At 38.7% G+C, this 25,099-nt stretch overlaps 1 protein-coding gene across 4 annotated transcripts in view; it reads right to left on the bottom strand.

The window, feature by feature from the left end:
• The window catches only part of OXR1 (oxidation resistance 1), a 550,155-nt gene that overhangs the window by 444,483 nt on the left and 80,573 nt on the right, over positions 1-25,099 (bottom strand). For all 4 annotated transcript variants that reach the window (XM_070382170.1, XM_070382171.1, XM_070382172.1 and 1 more), the window contains exon 2: positions 6,019-6,280. In XM_070382170.1, coding sequence (XP_070238271.1) covers positions 6,019-6,041 — 23 coding nt within the window. In that variant the 5' untranslated portion in view covers positions 6,042-6,280. The remainder of the gene's footprint in view (positions 1-6,018; positions 6,281-25,099) is intronic.

Genomic DNA, 25,099 nt, shown 5'->3' with positions numbered 1-25,099 from the left:
GGTCTGTCTAGTCAAAGCTATGGTTTTTTCAGTGGTCATGTACAGATGAGAGATAGACTATAAAAAAAAAAAACTGAGTGCCAAAGAATTGATGCTTTTGAACTGTGGTGTTAGAGAAGACTCTTGAGAGTCTCTTGGACTGCAAGGAGATCCAACCAGTCCATCCTAAAGGAAATCAGTCCTGAATATTCACTGGAAGGACTGATGCTAAAGCTGAAACTCAAATACCTTGGCCACCTGATGCGAAGAACCGACTCATTGGAAAAGACCCTCATGCTGGGGAAGATTGAAGGCAGGAGGAGAAGGGGACAACAGAGCATGAGATGGTTGGGTGACATCACTGCCTGATGGACATGAGTTTGATCAAGCTCTGGGAGTTGGTGGCGGACAGGGAAGCCTGGTGTGCTATAGTCCATGGGGTCGCAAAGAGTCAGACACAGCTGAGCAACTGAACTGGGCAGCTGAAACCTGAACCTGTGCTGTTCTAGGGTCAACCTCAGTTAGTTTTCCTGGCCAAACGCTAAGCTCCTCTAAGACCAGTGATTGCTTTTTACCAGCACTTCCCTGTGTTTAACACAGAGCACAGCACGTGACACATAACAGGTGCTCAGCAGATTCTGACTGCCTATATAGCTTGTCACTTTCATCCACTGCCCTCTAGCCTCCACTATCTGGCTCTAGATGAATTACCTTTACCTCTGCCAGATGTCATAAAGTCTTTAAGATAACATGGGACAAAGACTCCAGTGTGTAGGCATTTACACACTTGAAACGTACTTTGGGGTAAAATAGGTGTCATTTGGCAAAGTTAGCTGAGCCACTACTGGAATCGCTCTTCTGGCCCACGTATGCACAGCAACAAGAAAATAATGGAAGCTGAGAGTGCAAGAGAGCTGGGGGAGTAGAAAGTATCAGACTCAGTAGTGGAGGGTCATTATGAGACGGACAGCTGGAGACCACATCAGCTGAATTATAGCAAAGGGCTGGTATCTTTCTGTTGTGCTTCTTTTGTATCCTGCTGAAAACCAGGCAATTTCTAGCCTGCTGCTGCTGCTAAGTAGCTTCAGTCGTGTCCGACTCTGTGCAACCCCAGAGACGGCAGCCCACCAGGCTCCCCCGTCCCTAGGATTCTCCAGGCAAGAACACTGGAGTGGGTTGCCATTTCCTTCTCCAAATTTCTAGCCTATAACATAACAAATAGAACTAAGGTTTACATTTAGTAGTTTAGGTAGCTAATTCTGCAGAATTTTGAAAATTCAACTAAGTTTCTTCCAGCAACAACCTCCTTACCACCCCTTGGAAATTAGGGGGCTTATTCCCTGACCCCACATCGTACCTTCCAAACGACTGCTAATGCCTGCTGGTGCTCCTGGTCCACACACTCCCTTCCTTTCTGGAGAGGTTCTAGGATATCTCTACAGACGAAATTAAGGGGAACATTCTGGTTGGAGATGGGGACTAGGGCACTTGGCTTGAAGCCACAAGCACAGAGCTAGGATACTCTTTTGACACTGATGGTTTTGGGTTTTACTTGGGTAGTTGAGTGGTTAGGAGCATCAAATGGCTGTCCACCTTCACTTCCTAACTTTGCTACTTAGTGACTGTATCATACTGGGCCATTTACTTAACTTTCTGCACCTCACTTTTCCATCTGTAAAAATGTAAATAGCAATATTACATTCCTAAGATGGTTGCTGGGAGGAGTATGCGGACAAAGTATTTTTTTTAAAGTGCCTAGTACATGGTAACTGCCATGTAAATGTTCATTCTTGATAATATTTACTTAGATTGCATATTGTAAACATTATATGCTTAAAAACATTACATATATGTACATATAAAGTATTTATATATGTTATATATGTATATATATACACACACATATATCTACACATTTTTTAAAAATATTTTTGAAAGGAGGAATCCAGGATGATTATCAGAAAAGGAAGCACTGAAAGTCCTTCCAAGCACCCCTCAGCATTGTACCATTTCCCTCTTTGTGCTACAGACATAGGGCCCTTTTTCAATTCTTCCTGCCTCCTCATGTCTCTTGCTAATTATCTCAGCTACCAGCAACCATTCTTCCCCTCAGATCATAGCTTGACACCTCTCACCTGTCCATGGATGCCTGCAATTGATTCTGTACATCCCTCTGTCTCGGTCTCAACCAGTGTCCACTCCATCATTGTCTCCCTCTGGTAATTATTTACTAAAGACAAGAAGAGGATTCATGAAACATCTGTTGTATGTCCCTGTGTGACTTGTAATCGATTCCCACCACTCTTTGACACTGCATAAAACTGAAAGTATTAGTCGCTCAGTTGTGTCCAACTCTTTGAGACCCCTGCCTATAGCCCGCCAGGCTCCTCTGTCCATGGAATTCTCCAAGCAAGAAAACTGGAGTGGGTTGCCATTTCCTTCTCCAAGGGATCTTCCCAATCCAGGGATCAAGTCTAGGTCACCTGTACTGCAGGCAGATTCTTTACTGCCTGAGTCACCAGGGAAGCCCTAACACTGCATAGTCTCTCAGAAACTTGTAACCTTCCTAGATTGTATTTCTCTTTGAGATTCTGCATGAAAGAGTCAAATTATTTTACTTTTTTTTTCAAAGATCACACACATAACTTCTAGAGAAAGTAATCATTTCAATTTTAACATGTAAAAAGATATTTTTCTTATACTTGTATTTCAAAGCTAGGAGTATTGCTTGGATAGTTGTAAACATGAATGTAAGTATCTTAACCTATATTTTCTAAATCCTAGGTTACATGTAGGGAACACAATTAGGCATCCCTTCTCCCATTAATCCTCAAAGTTAAATTTTAAAATCAACACATGGTTATGGTTAGGTGTGCATAACATCTTAGTAGGCAGATCAAACTCTTCACAGACTGAAGGAAGCTTTGGCTATAAGCCCAGTGCTAATATTAATGAGAAAGTCAACCGAAGGAGAGTCCAGCAGACCTGGAACAGAAGAATCAGAGTGATGAACACTGACAGTGTTACTGTAACTCCTAGCCATGAAGAAGCTGCCCTGGGAAACAGATGGTGGTGTCTGGCAGACACATCCCTTAGTGTCGGGCACGCCAACTGTTTCCTTCGAACACTGGAAGCGTGTAACTCTCCTTTCCGTGATGATGTGACCTCAGCCAAACTTCTGATTTAGGTTCCCAGATAGTTTTCTACAACAGTTAAGAGGGTGCATTCCTCAGGCCAAAGCAAGCAGCCTGCACACTTAAAAGTTATACACACATCTTATTTTCAATTAGTAGTCTTGGCATTATTTTCCAATGGCAGTCAATATTTTCATGTCTTAGTTTCTGGATTTCAAAACAGAGAGCCAGACCCTATTTCACTAAATTAATGTAGCTCTGAGAGAAATTTCCATAGAGAATTGATGAGTTACTATGCATCTATATATATTCAAATATTTATAAGATAATATTCCCCAAATTGTAGATTAGAAATGTTAGGACATACGGATGATTTACAAAGGTTAATGTGAAAAAGAAGATTAATGATTTCTAAACTGGGTGTAGGGACTTCCCTGGTGGTCTGTGCTTTCCAAGGCCAGGGGTGCAGATTTGATTCCTGGTTAGGGAACTGAGATCCCATGTGCCATGGGGTATGGCCAGCAAGAATAAATAAATAAAGAAACCGGGTACAAGTGAAATAAATCAGTGATTCGTTTTGTACATCTTAGATTTCCTTTCCATACTGCTTTCTTACCAGTATGTGAGGAGCCCAAATTCTAAGAGGCAGAATGGAAGTACCAAATTGCACATAATTGTATGAAGGGGTGACACTGGTGAAACAAGTTAAGAGTTTACTATAAGATCTAACACGGAACACCTGTTGTAGCCGGAATTATGAGTATTTTCACATGAAAATATCCAAGAACTGTTTCTGTAAAATTTGAACTTTTAACATGGAAAGAATTCCAACAAATTTCAGACATATGAATTCTATAAGATACCCTTACAATTTTAAATGCCCTTTTCAAATAAAAACATTAATTTGCCATTGAATTACCTACTTTGCATTTTCCCCACTCATTCACACAGCATACATTTCTATAACATCTGCTAAATTCTAAGAGCCATGCTGGACAACTGGACTGGAACCACAGGACACCATCTCCCTGTTGGTGAGGAGTTCGTTGTGTTTTGGATGGCCCCCAGTCAAAACACTAGCTCACATCAAGGCAGCTGTTAACTGAGGGACAAACCAAGGACAGGCTCCAGTGTCAGTCTCCTCCTGACTCAGCGAAGCAGGCCACACCACAGCCTGTCTTGAGATAAGATAATTATATCTGTGTTTTAATCTCCCTCTCCCTTTCCTGCTTCTTGTTCATCTTCTATTTGCCCAACCTCACCTCCTTTTTCTCCCCTCCACCCCACACCTCTTACTTCTCCCCCTTCTCTGTCCCCTTCCCTTCCTCCTCCTCTTTTTCTTTGGCATTCAATTTTTGTTTTGAGGATTCAACTCCAACACACATGTCTGCCAGGTGGTATAATTCTTTTTTTTTTTTTTTTAATATGGATTTATTTATTGGCTCTGCTGGTCCTTGTTGCTGTGTGTGGGGTTTCTCTAATTGTAAGAAAGCTCCAGCTCTGCATGAGCTTCTTACTGCAGTGGCTTCTTTTGTTGCTGAGCATGGGCTCTAGGCACATGGGCTCAGGTTCTAGAGTGAAGGATCAGTGGGTGTGGCACATGGCTTAAGGGGTGCCCCACAACATATGGGAAATTCCTAGAACAGGGGTCAAACTGGTATCACCTGGATTACAACATGTATTCCTAAGCCTTGAAGCACCAGAGAAGCCACCGGGATGTAATTCTTTTAAAAAGATGTGTCCTTAATATCTCCTAGGGGTTTGAAGGGGTTCACAAGCTTTCCAGAAATTGTTTACTTTTTAAATTTTAATGATAATTTTATTTTCATCAGAATATAAAAGTAAACATTTTTTAGAAATAATTCACCCCTGAAATACTTTTTCATTTATTCTTACAGAATATATTTCAGCTTCAATTTTTTTTTAATTGAAATACTTAGCACCTAATAGGGATCAAAGAATACATTCTAAGGCATCCATAAAAATAAGCCCTTCAGAAACACAACTCTAAACAAATGATCCTATGCTCTGCCTAAAGAAACTGCTTACTTAACTAAAAACAAATGCACACAGTTAAACCACAGAAAGTCATCTTTAATCTGAGGCTATCTATGTTGCCAGCACAAATTGAAGACAAGGATGAGATAGGCTCAAGGAAACAGAAAAGATTACCAGATTTTTCTGACATCCACATACTGAATACTGTGAATTTGTATAGTATCACTTATCCAGCTCTTAATCTACAGAAAAAACCCAAAGTTCAGTAAAATGCCATCAAATTCATCCATGCTAGTACTGCTCTTCATTGCCATAAAAGTTGTTGATTATTTGCCAGAAAAACATCTTCATGATTTTTAAAAACCACAAACAGCTTTTAAATGAAGTATAAGTCAAAGATTATTCTGAATGTCAGCTATTTAGAGACATGAATCTATTTAAAAAGTTTCTTTTTAAGTTCCATTTAGTTTAATTTGGTTAGATCTATTTAAAAGGAAGGCCTGAAGGAAAGTATTGATGAGAAAATGTCTATCCCACCCTTAGAGGCACCTTTACAGCTTATGAGACCTGAATCTGGGAATATGATAGCAGAGAGGAACACTGAAAGCTGGTTTTATTCCCACCCTTCTCTTCCCCTAAGTGTGAGAGAAAGAACGGCACTGGATGTTATTGGAGTTCAGTGGCAGGCTTGAACCCTTCCCAGAGTCCCCAGATCCCCTGGTGCTGAACGTGTCAAAGTTTAATTCCAGGTTGCTTCCTTCACCCTAATATAGGACAACAATCTCTTGAATATAGGACAACAATTTTTAAGTTCTCTCCCTCTTTGAGTTCTGACCACAGAACTTATAAAATGTTGTTTCATGATATATATATATTTGAATTTAAAGTTAGGAAGTCATTCACTTACCATGATAAATTAGTTACAGACATTGCAGCAATTTCTGGAGGAGTCTTGTGGCACAGTCTTCTCTTGGTTTCAAAGTAGGGAATGAGTAGGTCAAGCAGGAGCCTGGTGGGCTGCCGTCTATGGGGTCGCACAGAGTCGGACACGACTGGATCGACTTAGCAGCAGCAGCAGCAGCAGGTCAAGTAGACAAGACCGTCAGGAATTTTAGCTTTGCTACCACAATGATGCACAAACCACTTATTTACTTACACTTTGAGAAAACCTGGAAAGAAAAGGAAGAAAACAGTATCTTTAGTACCTAGTTCAAATGTTAAGACACTCATAAACCAAAGAAAATTAAACCAAGTTTATGATACACTGAATGCTTTTTCTGGAAAATACAGTGAGTGAAAGATTAATAAACTGTCAATTCTCTGAAGCAGAAAATACAGAGGGAACAGACTGTATTTTAGAGGCACTGAATTTTTTTCCCATTAGGGTCAATCAATTATGTGCTTCAAATCAGTTTTATACACTTGTGATAAAAAAGATCAAGATACTGATTAGCTCATAGCAGATACTGAAAAAAGGAGTTCCTTGGCACAAATTGTTGTTATATCCAAAGTTTTAGTAAACAATCATTCATTACTACGTCTGAACAAATAAGAATTTATACTGAGTAACACATGGGAGATAACCAGCATGTTTTTAGGTAACAAACATTTCCACACATTTTTTAGAGCATTTACTGTGTACAGTGTTCTATGATTTCAAACCAAAATTTTCTTAGGGTACAATTAACTCCATGGTACTACATTAGGCTCTTTCATTAGTTCAGGTCATAAATCTGTTGACATTCATTGAACATATAATATGTATGTTTAGGCCATCTTAGGTAGAGCTCTTGGAGAAGAGTTACTTGGAGAAGGCAATGGCAACCCACTCCAGTACTCTTGCCTGGAAAATCCCATGGACAGAGGAGCCTGGTAGGCTGCAATCCATGGGGTCACTAAGAGTCGGACGCAACTGAGCAACTTCACTTTGACTTTCCACTTTCATGCATTGGAGAAGGAAATGGCAACCCACTCCAGTATTCTTGCCTAGAGAATCCCAGGGATGGGGGAGCCTGGTGGGCTGCCATCTATGGGGTTGTACAGGGTTGGACATGACTGAAGCGACTTAGCAGCAGCAGGTAGAGCTCAGGAATAAAGACAAATGGCACATGAATAAAACATTGTCTCTGCCATCAAAAATATTTAATATAAAAAGATAATTATAATAAAATAGGGCAAGAAAAATTTACAGAGTGTATGTATACAGAAGAGGGGCTTCTAGCCCACTACTAAGAGATTTTTGAAAAGATTTCTAAGGAAAATATGTCCCATACTAATACCATCAAATCTCATTGCAAGTTTCAAAAAAAAAAAAAAAAATTAAAGTGACAGAATAGACAGAGTTTGTCCCTTTCTCATAGAAACCAATCTTGAGTCTTAAGAAGACAAGATGGATATGGCAACTTCATGGACACCAGGTATGCAGGCTCCTTTTTCATTTCACCATTCTCAACAGATGGTCCCCATCATGCTTTAACTGGCTACTGACTCTAGGGAGAGTGTCTGGGCCCAGCTGGCAGAAAAGAGGAAGAGGGAAAGAAGGATGCATCCTAAGATTTACACATGAAATTTCAACTTGCATTTAATTGGCTGGAATGTAGTCACATGACCATTCCTAGTCTAAGGGAGACTAGAAAATGCAGCCATTATTCTGGACAATCCTCTGTTTAGTCACAAATCAAGGTGTCTATGAGAAAGCAAGTGGGGTGGGCAGAGTGGGCCTTGAGAGAAAACTAGTACTATCTGCCATCATGTTTGAGACTCTGTGATCTTTACCCCCAATATTTTATGATGTATGCCAAAGCCTTTGACTGTGTGGATCACAATAAACTGTGGGAAATTCTGAAAGAGATGGGAATACCAGACCACTTGATCTGCCTCTTGAGAAACCTGTACACAGGTCAGGAAGCAACAGTTAGAATTGGACATGGAACAACAGACTGGTTCCAAATAGGAAAAGGAGTGTACATCAAGGCTGTGTATTGTCACCCTGCTTATTTAACTTATATGCAGAGTACATCATGAGAAACACTGGGCTGGAAGAAGCACAAGCTGGAATCAAGATTGCCGGGAGAAATATCAATCACCTCAGATATCCAGATGACACCACCCTTAGGGCAGAAAGTGAAGAAGAACTAAAGAGCCTCTTGATGAAAGTGAAAGAGGAGAGTGAAAAAGTTGGCTTGAAGTTCAACATTCAGAAAACAAAGATCATGGCATCTGGTCCCATCACTTCATGGGAAATAGATGGGGAAACAGTGGAAACAGTGGCTGATTTTATTTGGGGGGGCTCCAAAATCACTGTGGATGGTGATTGCAGCCATGAAATTAAAAGATGCTTACTCCTTGGAAGGAAAGTTATGACCAACCTAGACACTATATTAAAAAGCAGAGACATTACTTTGCCTACAAAGGTCCATCTAGTCAAGGCTATGGTTTTTCCAGTAGTCATGTATGGATGTGACAGTTGGACTATAAAGAAAGCTGAGTGCTGAAGAATTGATGCTTTTGAACTGTGGTGTTGGAGAAGACTCTTGAGAGTCCCTTGGACTGCAAAGAGATCAACCAGTCCATCCTAAAGGAGATCAGTCCTGGGTGTTCATTGGAAGGACTGATGTTGAAGCTGAAACTCCAATACTTTGACCACCTGATGTGAAGAGCTGACTCATTTGAAAAGGCCCTCATGCTGGGAAAGATTGAGGGTAGGAGGAGAAGGGGACGATGGAGGATGAGATGGTTGGATGGCATCACCGACACAATGGACATGGGTTTGGGTGGATTCCAGGAGTTGGTGATGGACAGGGAGGCCCAATGTGCTGCAGTTCATGGGGTCGCAAAGAGTCAGACACGACTGAGCGACTGAACTGACTGAAATGAACTGCAAAGTGGCAAAAATGGGACAGAGGGGAAGTGGAAATGATCCATGTTCATGGGTAATTTTACATATTTTATATATAATTTTAAATATCAAGCTTCCTCAGTTTTCTTAAATCATTCATAGAATCAATAAAATGTTTTCTGTGCCCTACTATTTACCAAGCCTTAACTAAGGACACAAAGATTAAGAAAATACAGTCTTTGCTCAGAAAGAGTTCATTGTCTAACAGAGAAACCATCATATAAAAAGTAAGATAAAATATACTCTAAAAATTGCTCTATAGCGGAATAGAGAAAGTACCATAATTCTAACATTCTAATTGTAAGAGATTCTGACTACCAGCAGAGTAAGCAGCTGGCAAGTCTATATCCTAAATCATCTTACATGCCAAGAAGGTTTTAAGTACATCCTGCCCATGGTTAATTGTTAAAATATATGGGGGCTTATATGGGTCACAAAGAGTCAGACACGACTGAGTGACTGAACTAAACTGAACTATGTTTACTAAGGATACAAGAACTTGACATTCTCCTCCTCAAACTGGTAACTGCAAATGCTCATAATTATATTCACTGAGTCTTATCAAGGGTTTGGTTATTGCCCCCTCCTCTCCCCCAAAAATGTATGTAATACTGTCTGACACAATTCATCCTTCTAGAAATTCTTAATTCTATCTTTAGAGAGACGTAATATATCTGGATGTTATTATTTTAATACATAACTAAATTATGCTTACTGAATTATACTTTGGGGTTTTGCCAAGAGTTTGTACTGAGGGACATCATTAAAGTTATGAGTAAACAAGCAAAAATCAGGCCTGTGAAATCAGCTATTAGGTTCAGTGAAATATTAGTCAGCACAAAAATACTGCCCTTATAAGCATTCAGTGGAAAAATGTGTCAGAACGCCAGGAAAACTAATCTTCTAAATTTCTGGTTTCTGTCAATACGGTTTGCCTGATCTCTATTCAATAATGCAGAGAAATAGAGGAAACCAAGAGAATGGTTAAGACTAGAAATCTCTTCAAGAAACTTGGAGATATAAAGGGAACATTTTATGCAAGGATGGGCAAGATAAAGGACAGAAATGGTAAGGATCTAACAGAAGCAGAAGAGACAAAGAAGTGACAAGAATGCACATCGGAACTATACAGGAAGGTCTTCATGACCCAGATAACCACAATAGCGAGGTCACTCACCTAGAACCAGATATTCGGTAGTGTGAAGTGAAGTGGGCCTTAGGAAGCATCACTACAAGCAAAGCTAGTAGAGGTGATAGAATTCCAGCTGAGCTATTTCAAATCCTAAAAGATAATGCTGCTAAAGTGCTGCCCTAAAAATGTCAGAAAACTTGGAGAACTCAGTGGCCACAGGACTGGCAAAGTTAGTTTTCATTCCAATCCCAAAGAAGGGAAATACCAAAGAATGTTCAAATTACTGTATAATTGCTCTTGTTTCACATACTAGTAAAATGATGCTCAAAATCCTTCAAGCTAGGCTTTAGCAGTACCTGAATCAAGAACTCCCAGATGTACAAGGTGGGTTTCAAAGAGGCAGAGGAACTGGAGATCAAATTATCAATATCCTTTGGATCATAGAAAAAGCAATAGAGTTCCAGAAAAACATCTACTTCTGCTTCACTGACTATGCTAAAATCTTTGTGTGGATCAAAACAAACTGTGAAAAATTCTTCAAGAGATGAGAATATCAGACTACTTTACCTGTCTCCTGAGAAATCTATATAAAAGTCAAGAAGCAACAGTTGGAACTGGACATGGAACAATAGACTGGTTCCAAATCAGGAAAGGAGTACGTCAAGGCTGTACATTGTTATCCTGCTTGCTTAACTTATTTGCAGAGTACATCACGCGAAATGCCAGGCTGGATGAATCACAAGCTGGAATTAAGATTGCAGGGGAAAATATCAACAATCTCAGGTATGCAGATGATAACACTAATCACAGAAATTGAAGCAAAATTAAATATCCTCTTAGGAGGGTGAAAAGGACAATGAAAAAGCTGGCTTAAAACTCAACATTCAAAAAGTTAAGATCATGGCATGCAGTCCCATCATGGCAAATAGACAGGGAAAAAGTGGAAGCAGTGACAGATTTTATTTTCTTGGTCTCCAAAATCACTGCAGACAGTGACTGCAGGCAATTAAAAGACACTTGCTTCTTGGAAGGAAAGCTATGAAAAACCTAGATAGCATATTAAAAAGTAGAGACCATCACTTTGCCCACAAAGGTCTGTATAGTTAAAGCTATTTTTTTTTTTTCCCGCTTCCCTCATAGCTCAGTTGTTAAATTATCTGCTTGCAATGCAGGAGACCCGGGTTCAATACCTGGGTCAGGAAGATCCCCTGGAGAAGGAAATGGCAACCCACTCTAGTATTCTTGCCTGGAGAATCCCATGGACAGAGGAACCTGGCAGGCTAGAGTCCATGGGATCACAAGAGTTGGACATGACTTAGCAACTAAATCACCATGTTTTTTTCAGTAGTCACGTATGGATGTGAGAGTTAGACCAGAAAGAAAGCTGAGTGCCAAAGAACTGATGCTTTCAAACTGTAGTGCTGGAGAAGACTCATGAGAGTCCCTTGGACTGCAAGGAAATTAAACCAGTGAATCCTAAAGGAAATCAACTCTGAATATTTATTGGAAGAATTGATGCTGAAGTTCCAATATTTTGGCTACCTGATGCGGAGAGCTGACACATTGGAAAAGACCCTGATGCTGGGAAAGGTTGAAAGCAAAAGGAGAATGGACCGGCAGAGGATGAGATGATTAGATGGCATCACTGACTCAATGGACCTGAATTTGAGCAAACCCTGGTAGATAGTGGAAGACAGAGAAGCTTAGCATGGTATGGTTCATGGGGTCTCAAAGAGCTGGACGTGACTTAACGACTGAACAAAATCAACAATTCAACAGCACACGGCATTACTGCAATTTATGCTTATTTTCTTGCTTTAACTTATGGGAAGCTCAGAAGCAAATTTATGACATATCTTTAAGAACTATATTAGGCCTTGGGCCTTGAGGTCTGCTTTTTTTATACCAATCCATTTTTCCATTTTTACCAATTTTAATTTTTAACCTGTCTTCATACACACACACATACACACACTATATTTATGTAAATGTATATAAAACCATTCTTAAGTCTGTTTTAGAGTGCAAAAAGACCACAGTTCCAGAGTTGTTTGCTTCTACCAAATGAAGAAATAACATGTAAAGAAATTAGATCCAGTATCTTAGATCAAGTCAAACAAAACTGTTGCTATTGTAGGTCAAATAACATCAGTGTGTGTGATCCAACTTACCATAAGTGAAGAGTCAACCACTACAGCCTTCAGCCTGACTAAACCTTAGACATGCTTCTTTTTGACTGTGGGTCCCTGACCTCCCCTTCCTTAGAAAAACTATCAATGTAAATTCATTCTCTGCCTCTTTGAAATGTAAATCTTCTTCCAGTCTCTGGCCAGTTTTACAACCAAGGAAGGCCCTTCATAAGTACCTAAGAACCAACCCTTTGAAATGTAACTCTAAAAGGAGATATTGCTCCACTCCCCATTCTCAGTGGGAGGACAGAAGTCTAACTTCCATAAACACCAATCAGCAAAGATGTCTTATCACAATGGCCTACCTCCCCAACACCTCCATGACTTTTCTACTAGCTTGCCCACAGCACATAAAAACCTTCCTGCCTTTTGTTTCAGCAGAGGTGAGCTCCATCTCTCTCCTCTACTTAAAGAAAAAAGTGAAGTCTCTCAGTCATGTCCTACTCTTTGTGACCCCGTGGACTGTAGCCTACCAGGCTCCTCCATCCATGGGATTCTCCAGGCAAGAATACTGGAGTGGGTTACCATTTCCTTCTCCAGGGGATCTTCCGGACCAGAGGATCAAACCTGGGTCTCCTGCATTGCAGGCAGACGCTTTACCCTCAAGCCACCAGGGAAGCCCCTCCTCTATTGAAACAGTCTTGATTTAAGTTGTTCTTGCTAGTTGAACTCTGGTTCAATTTTTCTTTGAGAGAGTCTTGTTTTTAGTCTTTAGAGTTCAGAAAAATTTCCTAAGGTGCTGGCAATATTGTTAAAAACTGCAATCTTTTCTTAATCTACTTTACCAGCAAGCACTATCAACTTGGGTTTCAATAAGTTTATATTAAGTTTATATTAAACGTAGATTTGTAAAACAAACAAAAAAAACCTAGAGAATTGCATTTTAATTTAGACTGTATACAAATAAAATATTTGAACAAAAACAGTCATAGTGACCATTGATAATTGAGGCTTCCCATGTGGCGATAATGGTAAAGAATCTGCCTGCAAAGCAGGAGGCCCAAGTTCGATCCCTGGATCAGGAAGCTCCCCTACAGAGGGGAATGGCTACCCACTCCAGCATTCTTGCCTGGAGAATCCCACGGACAGAGGAGTTTGGAGGGCTACAGTCCACAGGGTCGAAAAGAGTTGGATATGACTGAAGTGACTTAGTATGCATTCATAATTACTAAGACATTAGTTTTGTTATTTATGTCATCTTGCATTTTTCTTTGCATCTTATAACTAAATGATTTATTTCTTCAATGACATATACCTTGAGGCACTCAATAAAGTTTACTGAGTTGAAAAACACACGCACGAAAAGCCCTTTGTTTACATTTTTATGAAGCAGAGTTTTTCAGAGGTCTTGAGAGTGGGCTTGTTATTCTTTTAAATGACACTTAAATGATTCATTGTTTATCAATACAACTTTTCCAGAAGAAAATATCTTTATGATCTTCAGGCAAGTTTAAATTTTCCATTTACTGTGATGATTCACAGTCTTTATTCTAATCCCAATATCAGTCTCCACAATGAAGTATGAATTTATAGCTTTCGGCCAAAATTCTAGCATTACTAAGAGCCACATTCTGCCCCTTTGTCACAAGGAAAAGAGAATATATCTTCATGGTTATATAAATGTTTCAAAATACATGGAATAATTTGACTTTCCCTGAATGCCAAGCCAGGACTTATAAGTTATAAGTATAGGCACAATTGTTCTCTTTAGGTTAACCTTTTAGCACAATGTTAAGGAAAATGGTGTGTGAATTTAATACTAGACCCCTCACTTGGCATAGTCATTAACAATGTGAATAACACCTGTTAAAAAAAAAAACCGGATTATTGGGATTATACTTTACCAAAATAATTATTTTAATAGTTTTATTCATGAGTAACATTCTAGGCAATGCCAAAGAATGCTCAAACTACTGCACAATTGCACTCATCTCACACATTAGTCGGAGAAGGCATGGCAACCCACTCTGGTACTCTTGCCTGGAAAATCCCATGGACGGAGGAGCCTGGTGGGCTGCAGTCCATGGGGTCGCTAAGAGTCGGACACGACTAAATGACTTCACTTTCACTTTTCACTTTCATGTATTGGAGAAGGAAATGGCAACCCACTCCAGTGTTCTTGCCTGGAGAATCCCAGGGATGGGGGAGCCTGGTGGGCTGCTATGGGGTCACACAGAGTCGGACACGACTGAAGCAACTTAGCAGCAGCAGCACATGCTAGTAAAGTAATGCTCAAAATTCTCCAAGCCAGGCTTCAGCAATACATGAACCGTGAACTTCCAGATGTTCAAGCTGGTTTTAGAAAAGGCAGAGGAACCAGAGATCAAATTGCCAACATCCACTGGATCATCGAAAAAGCAAGAGAGTTGCAGAAAAACATCTATTTCTGCTTTATTGACTATGCCAAAGTCTTTGACTGTGTGGATCACAATAAACTGTGGAAAATTCTGAAAGAGATGGGAATACCAGACCACCTGACCTGCCTCTTGAGAAACCTGCAGGTCAGGAAGCAACAGTTAGAACTGGACATGGAACAACAGACTGGTTCCAAATAGGAAAAGGAGTACGTCAAAGCTGTATATTGTCACCCTGCTTATTTAATATGCAGAGTACCTCATGAGAAATGCTGGGCTGGAAGAAGCACAAGCTGGAATCAAGATTGCCGGGAGAAATATCAATCACCTCAGATATACAGATACACAATCCTTATGGCAGAAAGTGAAGAAGAACTAAAGAGCCTCTTGATGAAAGTGAAAAAGGAGAGTGAAAAAGTTGGCTTAAAGCTCAACATTCAGAAAACTAAGATCATGGCATCTGGTCCCATCACTTAGATAGGGAAACAGTGGTAACAGTAGCTGACTATTTTTCTGGGCTCCAAAATCACTGCAGATGGTGATTGCAGCCATGAAATTAAAAGATGCTTACTCCTTGGAAGGAAAGTTACGACCAACCTAGACAGGATGTTAAAAAGCAGAGACATTACTTTGTCAACAAAGGTCCGTCTAGTCAAAGTTATGTTTTTCCAGTAGTCATGTATGGATATGAGAGTTGGACTATAAAGAAAGCTGAGTGCTGAAGAATTGATGCTTTTGAACTGTGGTGTTGGAGAAGACTCTTGAGAGTCCCTTGGACTGCAAGGAGATCAACCAGTCCATCCTAAAGGAGATCAGTCCTGGGTGTTCATTGGAAGGACTGATGTTGAAGCTGAAACTCCAATACTTTGGCCACCTGATGCAAAGAGCTGACTCATTTGAAAAGACCCTGATGCTGGGAAAGATTGAGGGCAGGAGGAGAAGTGGACGACAGAGGATGAGATGGCTGGATGGCATCACCGACTCAATGGACACGGGTTTGGGTGAACTCCGGGAATTGGTGATGGACAGGGAGGTACAGTTCATGGGGTTGCCAAGAGTTGGACACGACTGAGCGACTGAACTGAACTGAACTGAACATTCTAGACTTCAAAATCCAGCTGAAAGGAATATGGTATTTTCATATGCTCATTTAGTTGAAACTATTTTGCCATTTAGTTATAAGCATAAAAGAATTTCTGTAAAGTGATCTGACTTAAACAAAAGAAGTATTTTCATAACCTAGTGCATACATAGACAGATGCTTTTGTATTTTTGAGGTGTTAAAATTCCATGAATATCGGCTTAAGGAACCTACCATATAATAAAAGTATGTTTTTATATACCCTATCGAAGAAGGCAATGGCACCCCACTCCGGTACTCTTGCTTGGAAAATCCCATGGATGGAGGAGCCTGGTAGGCTGTAGTCCATGGGGTCGCTAAGAGTCGGACACGACTGAGCGACTTCACTTTCACTTTTCACTTTCATGCATTGGAGAAGGAAATGGCAACCCACTCCTGTGTTCTTGTCTGGAGAATCCCAGGGATGGACAGGACTGAAGTGACTTAGCAGCAGCAGCAGCAGCATATACCCTATACTTAAGACAATAAACATATAAAAATACTTGGAATAGGAAAGGAAAATGATTAAGGGTTTTTGACCACAAACCCTATTGAGTGATACTAAACTTTATAGGATGATTTCAAACTGCATGAGACCATTGGATTTTGTTTAAATTATGTACAGGTGATGAGGTACACATATATTCTATTTCCACTAAAAGCATTTTAAGAAATAATAGGCATAAAGAGAAGAATAAAAGGCATTAAGTATGGGAAGAACATTTTTATGCCGAAGATTCAAAATAAATGTTAGCAAAGCAAATTGTCAAGAAGATATTCGAATATTTTGAGTTTTACAGAGGGGCTTCTTTTTCATTATTAAGTAAGTAAGTATTAGTTGCTCAGTCGTGCCCGACTTTTTGCGAACCCATGGACTGTAGCCCTCCAGGCTCCTCTGTCCATGAGATTTTCCAGGCAAGGATACTGGATTGGGTTGCCATTTCCTTCTCCAGGGGATCTTCCCAACCCAGGAATCAAACCCTGGTCTCCTGCACTGCAGGCAAATTGTTTACTGACTGAGCTATAAGGGAAGCCCATTTTTTAATTATTACATCAAATCATAGGCCTTTTCTTGCTTTCTGGTGCCCCTACAAACTAATACTGATATTCAAACCTAGACAGATTCCCTACTCTGGTTGATCTTGTTTGCTTACAGTGCTCATTCCACAGCCCTGACTATACTACAAAGTTCTGATTCTTCTCCATGGCCTGACATTTTCTTCCCCCTCTAACTGCATGTATCCAAATTCTTTAAGGATCAATACAAGGTCCAGATGCTGTGAACTCCTGTCTCATAGTTTGGGTATCTCTGATCTCCCCTCTTTCTGAACTCATCTACATCTAATTTAGCAATCAAAATACAATAAGCATTAAAAGGTATACATAATCTTTTCATGTACATATTATTTTTATTTGCCTAAATAAACTATAAGTTTGCAAAGGTCAGGAATTGTCTTTTATGTCCAAAAGTATCACGTATTCTCCAGATGTTAATAAACTAATGGAAAAAATGTAATATCTTGGCAGCAATATGATTTGAACAAGTGAAAAAATAATGGTTCAAATATTAACTTCTTTTTATTTATTCTCTTACTTGTATTATTAAAATTTCAGGACCTCCAAGACATCAGGAGACTATAAGTCAATCTTTACCCTTAAAGGGATATTCTATGGATTTCTATCTATACCAAACTCTCTCTCTCTCCCTACCTACTATATACAAGTACCCTATATGCACACTTTTTCCTGTACCTTGCTTTTTCACATATGTGCATAATTATACGTACATACTTTTTCTGCACCTTGGTTTTTCACACATGTATTTCCTTATCAATTCACATACAGAGATGCCTCATTGTCTTTAAGGATTATAAAGCATTTCACTGAATGGGTTTACTCTATTACCCTGTCTCATAGTGAAGGAGATTCAGTTTGCCTCTGATATTCTGCAATTACAAACTCTGCAGTGTATACCTATGTATCTATAGATGTAGAATACAATGTAGATGTTATGTTTGTGGCTAGTAAGGTTTGGAAGTAAGGTTTCTGGGTCAAATCTATGCATATTTTTACTTTTGAAAGATACAGGTAAATTGCCTTTTATAGAAGCTGTATCAATTTGCACTCCTACAGACAGAGTATAAGCTTAATCTTTCTGACTTTACTGCTTCTGAGAGTACCAACAAATGTGGTAGGTTTTATAGATACACTTTTTGAAGTGTATACCTTGTTCAAATCAGAAGTACTACTGTTTTACACACCCAATTAATCCCTAAGCCTGGTTGATTCTACTTCTGAGATCTTTGGAACAAGTCCACTCTGGTTGTTTCTTTATTTTTAAAATAGGAGTGTTAATTGTCCTCTTAGCAAAAGATTATGGTGAGAATTAAAATAATAATGCATAAGAGGACTTAATATTGCCTGGCACATAGTAAGAGTTTAAAAACATGACAATGGAAATGATGATGATGATGATGATAACAATAAGGAGACACTGATGGTAACAGATGTCTGCCTACTTTGCCCTCACAGTAAAGCCCAAAGTCCTTGGTATGGTTTATAAGACTTGAAGTGATCTGATTAACATAGTGTTTCTTCCAAACTTTCCTTACCCTTGTGAGGTGCAGCTCCCTCATAATATCGTGTTCTTAATCCACAATAACTTTTGGAAACAATGGTTTACTTCCTTTACATAGGTCTATATTTCCCTCTAGTTCCTTGAGAACAAACACCAAGTTTCAAACCAACCTAGTAAACCTAAAGCCTATCACAGTGCCGGAGACGAAGAAGAAACATAATAAATGTATGTTAAAAAATAAAGAAATAAATGTCTGAAATAAAGAAATGTTAAATTCTACAGAATGCTGAACTAAAGCAGTGACTCTCTTTTAAACTATAAAAATATCATTTTTTTTTATTTTGAGTTTTATTTACAGGTTCCAGACTTCTAAAATGTAATCACTTTTTAAACTGATTTTTTATGTTTCTTTGAAACTTGTATACATCAGGGAATAATAATTATGGAAACGTTGAGGGGAAACCATTTCCTTTTTCAAGTCTCTTTTGCTCTTCAATTTTATCCAAACCATGGCTTAGAAGGACACTAAGTAAACTAGGATCCTTCTGTTTGGATATGCAAAATGAGGTCAAACAGTGCTAACACTTTATCTACTTCTGGAATCATCACACAAAATCCCTAACAGGAGACAGATGTCTCTCTCTAGAACAATTCCGTGATTAAGGTCAGCATGGCTATAGACCAAATAGCACAATTACCTTCCAAGTTTTTATACCCAATTGATACTTGGCCCTCAAAATACAGTCTTTGTAGAAGGTTGGGAAATCCCACACATTACAACTTGATAACAGCACAGATGGTAACCTTGGAGACAAGCTAATGCAAGGCTTTATGTGTCCTTCCACTGCAGTGCAGCTGTCATTTGACTTGTATTAAAGCCACTTCATGGGAGAGAGATGTTAGTATTCAATTGAGCATGTCAGTAATTGGTCTAAAAGCATTTATCATAAGGGACTTGGCTCTATTTATGATTATCCTAAGTACCCACTTCCAAAATACCCCCTATGTTCACATGATAGGAAGTACTTATCATAAGAGAAATAAAAGGTTATGGGCCTTAGAGTAATTTTTAAATAAATTAACACACTAAACAAAGATCATCTTAAAAGAGTTTGAGATTATTTTCTTCAGAATAATTGACCATACCAGATATTACTAGGACTTTCTGAGGAAAATTCATTTTATTCTTATATGAACTACAATGATACATTTTACAGCTGTGTTTTTGTGCTTTGATCTCATTTTCTTTCAAACCATAATATAGTCATAAGCTTCTCTGCTGCCTACATCTTCCAACTCCATCTCTTCCTAGTTCTCCTCCATGTCCCTGATTCTGTACGATCTTTCCTACAACTTTAAACTATTCCTTTATCTTACTTCCTACCTTTACTAACAAACGCCATGAAATATTACCTGCATCGACTACCTTCCCTTTTTCATCACCCACCTCTGCTTTCTAGTTTCTACTCCAGTAATCTCATGACCAGTCCACCGATCCCGATAGTCTTCTGTCAGATGCCATTCTCACTGTTCACTTGTCCCGAACTCCCCTTCTTTGACTTCTAGGGTGCTGAAACACCCAGGCTCTCCTAACCCGCTCTGTCCTCCATTATTCTATCATCATTCCTCCATTTCCTTTATGTTGAAATTCTTCCAAGTTTTGTCTAATGTGATTTTCCCAGTACATGATTCACAAAGTTCTATCTACGGATCTGATTTTTTTTTTCTGACTTCCAGAATCATTTTTTCTAGTTATTAAACAGGTGAAAAACCTTGTTTCTTGCTGTTATTTTACCACTTAATAATATATCAACTCACTGTTTACTTTTTATACCTACTGCTGCTGCTGCTAAGTCGCTTCAGTCGTGTCCGACTCTGTGCGACCCCATAGACGGCAGCCCACCAGGCTCCCCCGTCCCTGGGATTCTCCAGGCAAGAACACTGGAGTGGGTTGCCATTTCCTTCTCCTTTATACCTACTACCACCACCCAATTCAAGCTCTTATTATGCTTTGTCTTAACTATCTTTTTTCAGATATTTTTAGGTAACTGAAAATATATAAATAAATAGATAATAGAGAACACTTTAAAATCTTAAGATGGACTAACCAGCATTCTAACTGAAAAATAGACTTTTTAAAAGGTTCTTTTGGCAGTTTAGTGTTTGATAGGGAACATATCATTTTCTGGAAAATACTTGAAGCCTATCCCTCGAATGCTATTCTTCTCTGGTATGGTTTTCAAATCACTATCTAGAAATGGTTGCACTGGCTTTGAACTTGTCTCTGATCCTCAATCCATATTATAAATTAATTTTACTAAGGCAAAGCACATATACACACAAATTCCATATTTAGAAAACCTCAAATAAATCCTACCACCTAAATACTACGCTTGGGATCTTCTTCCAAATTGTTTGGCCCTATTTTCTGGCTTGTCCTCACTCAGTTGGATTACCACCATTTAGTAAATTTGTTTTCACCCCCTGCTGCAGGCCTCACACAGCACTCTGTACATTGTAAGTACTCAAAAATATTAAATTGAAATCCCAGTTCAAAACTCAAATTTTTCAGGTGTACCTTATTGTACCCAAGGGTAGCACTAACTATATAAGCCTTTTAAAATGTATGATACATCTAAACTGCCTAAGGTTCTTAGAATTTACAATATTTTTTGATGAGTCACTAAAGGTTCAATCTCATGTGGATTGCCCAGTAGAAAAGATTGACAAAACACAGTGTATTTAAGAACAGAAAGAATTTTTTCTAAATAAATCTTTCAAGTGAAAAAATATCTTAGGCACACTTAATAAATCTTCCTGTAGTCTCAGAACATAAGAACTTTAGTATTCAGGATTAACTTAAGAGAAGTAGGGAAAACAAGCCCGTGAACACATTACAGTTCAGGAATGTAATATAGATGTTGATTTTCCCCTGAAGACTTGCCAAGCATGGCTTCCAGGCTCTTCAAGGTTCAGCTCAGCTTACCTTGTTGATCGTCATCTCAAGCTACCCCCACCTTATAGGCCTCCTAAGGACTGACAACACGGTGCTTGGTTATCTCCTCAATAAACTGAATATGGTCATGACTATATGTTTCAGAACTAACAGACTGCTCATTATGTTCCTACCTGGGAATATCTCTCCCTTCCTGATCCTGAAGATCTATTTGTCCTGCAAAATGCAGCTCAAGTATCAATGCCCCCTTGTTATTTAAAACTTAGTAGAATGATGTCCCCTTCATATTTATACCCTTCTCATGATATATATATTTCTATTGCAATATTTTTTATGTTTCACTAGTGCTATGATTTGTCTGTTAAAGGTGAGCATTGTGTTTTAATAATACGATATTCTTTATCTAAGAAATTGTTTAAAAAAAAAAAAACATGGACTGAAGTTTCTAGCCATGGGTGTGAGGAGCATCTTGTGTTTTAACAGATGCACAGACAATCAGAGTGGAGATATAGTAATATTTCTTTAAAATATAATTATTTATAGATATTTTAGAAAAACTAACCAAGCTGATAAATTCAATAGTTATTCACTTATCTGAGTCTAGTATTTCCTTAACAGTTTTCCCCAGTGGCTCAGTGGTAAAGAATCTACCTGCAATTCAGAAGATGTGGGTTTGATCCCTGGGTAGGGAAGATCCCCTGCAGAAGGAAAGGTCAACCCACTCTAGTATTTTTGTCTGGAAATCCCATGGATAGAGGAGCCTGACAGGCTACAGTCCACAGGGTTGCAAAAGAGTCAGCTAAGATTTAGCAACTGAACAACAAAGTTCCTTAAGTGAAATAATTACATCTTATTTTTTTTTCTTCATTTCCATACTACTTAGTATGGTTTATTATCTAGAAAGAACATTCAATAAATATCTGCTAAATTGATTTTAGTTGAATTTCTTTATTATTATGGTCACGTAAATAATTGGTTTTTTTCTAACATTTCTTCTGTTTTTCCTTTTGTTTAACAGTGAAGTCATCTGCAAAGCAGAGACTCAATAAATATAAGGAAAAACGGCCTACTTCCAAGAGATGAATTCTTAAATGTTAAGAGCTTCTCTGTTGCTAAGCAAATAGTTAACCCCTTCATGGAAATATCTATTTCATAGGGAATGTAGCATCTTAGAGTGAGGCATTTTTATTAGATATAAATTACAGTATGAGCAAAATATGTGCATGTCATTCTTTACTAAGACACATGTTTTATTCTTTTGGACATGATCTGAAAATACCCAACAGCATCAAAAGTCAGTTCACCTCTTCAAACAAGTCCTTCTGGTGAGCCTAGAGAACTGACTTTTCTCTGCTAGTCTTTGACTTTCATTTTGCAGAGACAGACATGCTTAATTAAAACTGAAAACTGAGGAACTTCCACCTTTGATTACTAAACAGAAAGTTTTTCTAAACATGTCAGAGTATCACTGAAGTTTCAATGAAATACACAGTCATTGGCAGAGGGATGGTGTCACCACCAGCAAAGCGAATTAGGGATGGAAAAATAGCTCAGATAATCATGCTGAGATGGAAAAAAAAAGGATTTTCTTAGCTTATCATCCAAATTTGCTTTTTTCACAGCAGCACTTACTCAACAATTTCTTCATCAACTCTTAATTTATTAAATAAAAATTTACTCATCTCAACCCCAAGTCTTTGTGTTCTTCTAAGAAACCATACCCTTAAGAATTGTCAGAAATTATAAATCCTTGAATAATGACTAAATGCCTCTATCTTCAGCCAAAGTTTTATGACTTGAGAACCAAATAATAGGCAATTTACTCTTCAACATTTCCTTAAGGACACTGAGGTGTACAGAGTTACGCAAATACATAAGGTTTTTATTTGTTGGTTGAAATGTTTTTTAACGTTACTTTAAATTCTCACTTAAAAGTTGTATCAGCTTATTTTTGGATATTTAATACCCTGGATCTTTTTTCTTATCCTCTGATAACATTCATTTTTAAAATGCCACATTTTACCAAGAAAATAAGTATTTATGAAAAAACTCTAGCTCCTTTTGTCGACTGTATTCTGTAATTCACTGGGAAAAACTGCTACAATCTCATTACCAAAAAGTTGCTTCAAATGATGCTGCCTTGCATAATTGTTAAATCGTTTGTAACATTCTTAGCTCGATGTTGAAACCTGACTTCTTTACCAAATGATCAATCTCTTTCATGTTCTTCTTCAGATCTTCACAGCTATGTAGTACCTTCAGTAACATCTATCTGCTTTCAAAGATCATGATTATCTATCCATTGCATGAGGTATATTTCTAGCTTTTCAAACATACCAAACTATGCTTGAGTGGCACAGTGAAGCTTTGCAAAACCAATAATCGTAATATAGAATTGTGATAGACATTTTTATAAGTAGTGAAAAAACCCCTATGTATTATAGATGAAGACATACACATGACCAGGCTTACATCTTTTGTGTGTTCACCCCTTTCAAAATACTTTCAATGATCCTTCCAATGAATGGAATTCCCTAGATCTTTACACTCACCAACTTTCTTCAAAGGCTTTTCCATTTCATTAGAAGACACTGAAATGATCTTATAAGGAGAACAGCTAAGCTATGATGGAAGAACACATTCTCCTACATGGAATCACCTGCAACTTAAATATTTCCATTTTTGCACTATATAAATTTGTTACTTGAATTTCTATTTGAATGGTAAACTTTTAGTGAAAATTTTTATACATTGTTTTAGCAAATATTTGGATAGCAAGAGTCCGGATAGTGAGGGCTATCTGTTTTGCAGGAATACACATGTTTCAGTTCAGTTCAGTCACTCGGTTGTGTCCGACTCTTTGCGACCCCATGAATCGCAGCACACCAGGCCTCCCTGTCCATCACCAACTCCCGGAGTTTACTCAGACTCATTTCCATCGAGTTGGTGATGCCATCCAGACATCTCATCCTCTGTCGTCCCCTTCTCCTCCTGCCCCCAATCCCTCCCAGCATCAGAGTCTTATCCAATGAGTCAACTCTTCGCATGAGGTGGCCAAAGTACTAGAGTTTCAGCTTTAGCATCATTCCTTCCAAAGAAATCCCAGGGCTGATCTCCTTCAGAATGGACTGGCTGGATCTCCTTGCAGTCCAAGGGACTCTCAAGAGTCTTCTCTAACACCACAGTTCAAAAGCATCAATTCTTCAGTGCTCAGCTTTCTTCACAGTCCAACTCTCATCCATACATGACCACAGGAAAAACCATAGCCTTGACTAGACGGACCTTTTTTGGCAAAGTAATGATGTCTCTGCTTTTGAATATGCTATCTAGGTTGGTCATAACTTTTCTTCCAAGGAGTAAGTGTCTTTTAATTTCATGGATGCGGTCACCATCTGCAGTGATTTTGGAGCCCAGAAAAATAAAGTCTGACACTGTTTCTACTGTTTCCCCATCTATTTCCCATGAAGTGATGGGACCAGATGCCATGATCTTAGTTTTCTGAATGTTGAGCTTTAAGCCAAGTTTTTCGCTCTCCTCTTTCACTTTCATCAAGAGGCTTTTTAGTTCCTCTTCACTTTCTGCCATAAGGGTGGTGTCATCTGCATACCTGAGGTTATTGATATTTCTCCCAGCAATCTTGATTCCAGCTTGTGCTTCTTCCAGCCCAGTGTTTCTCATGATGTACTCTGCATATACATGTTTAGTGGTCTATAATTTAAAATCTTAGAGTTAAGAAACATTGCCCAATTCATTCCTCCATG

Source organism: Bos mutus, chromosome 14 (assembly GCF_027580195.1).
Source record: "Bos mutus isolate GX-2022 chromosome 14, NWIPB_WYAK_1.1, whole genome shotgun sequence".
Taxonomy (NCBI): Eukaryota; Metazoa; Chordata; class Mammalia; order Artiodactyla; family Bovidae; genus Bos; species Bos mutus.
The sequence above is the reverse complement of the archived record's forward strand: the minus strand, read 5'-3'. Positions and strand labels throughout refer to the sequence as shown.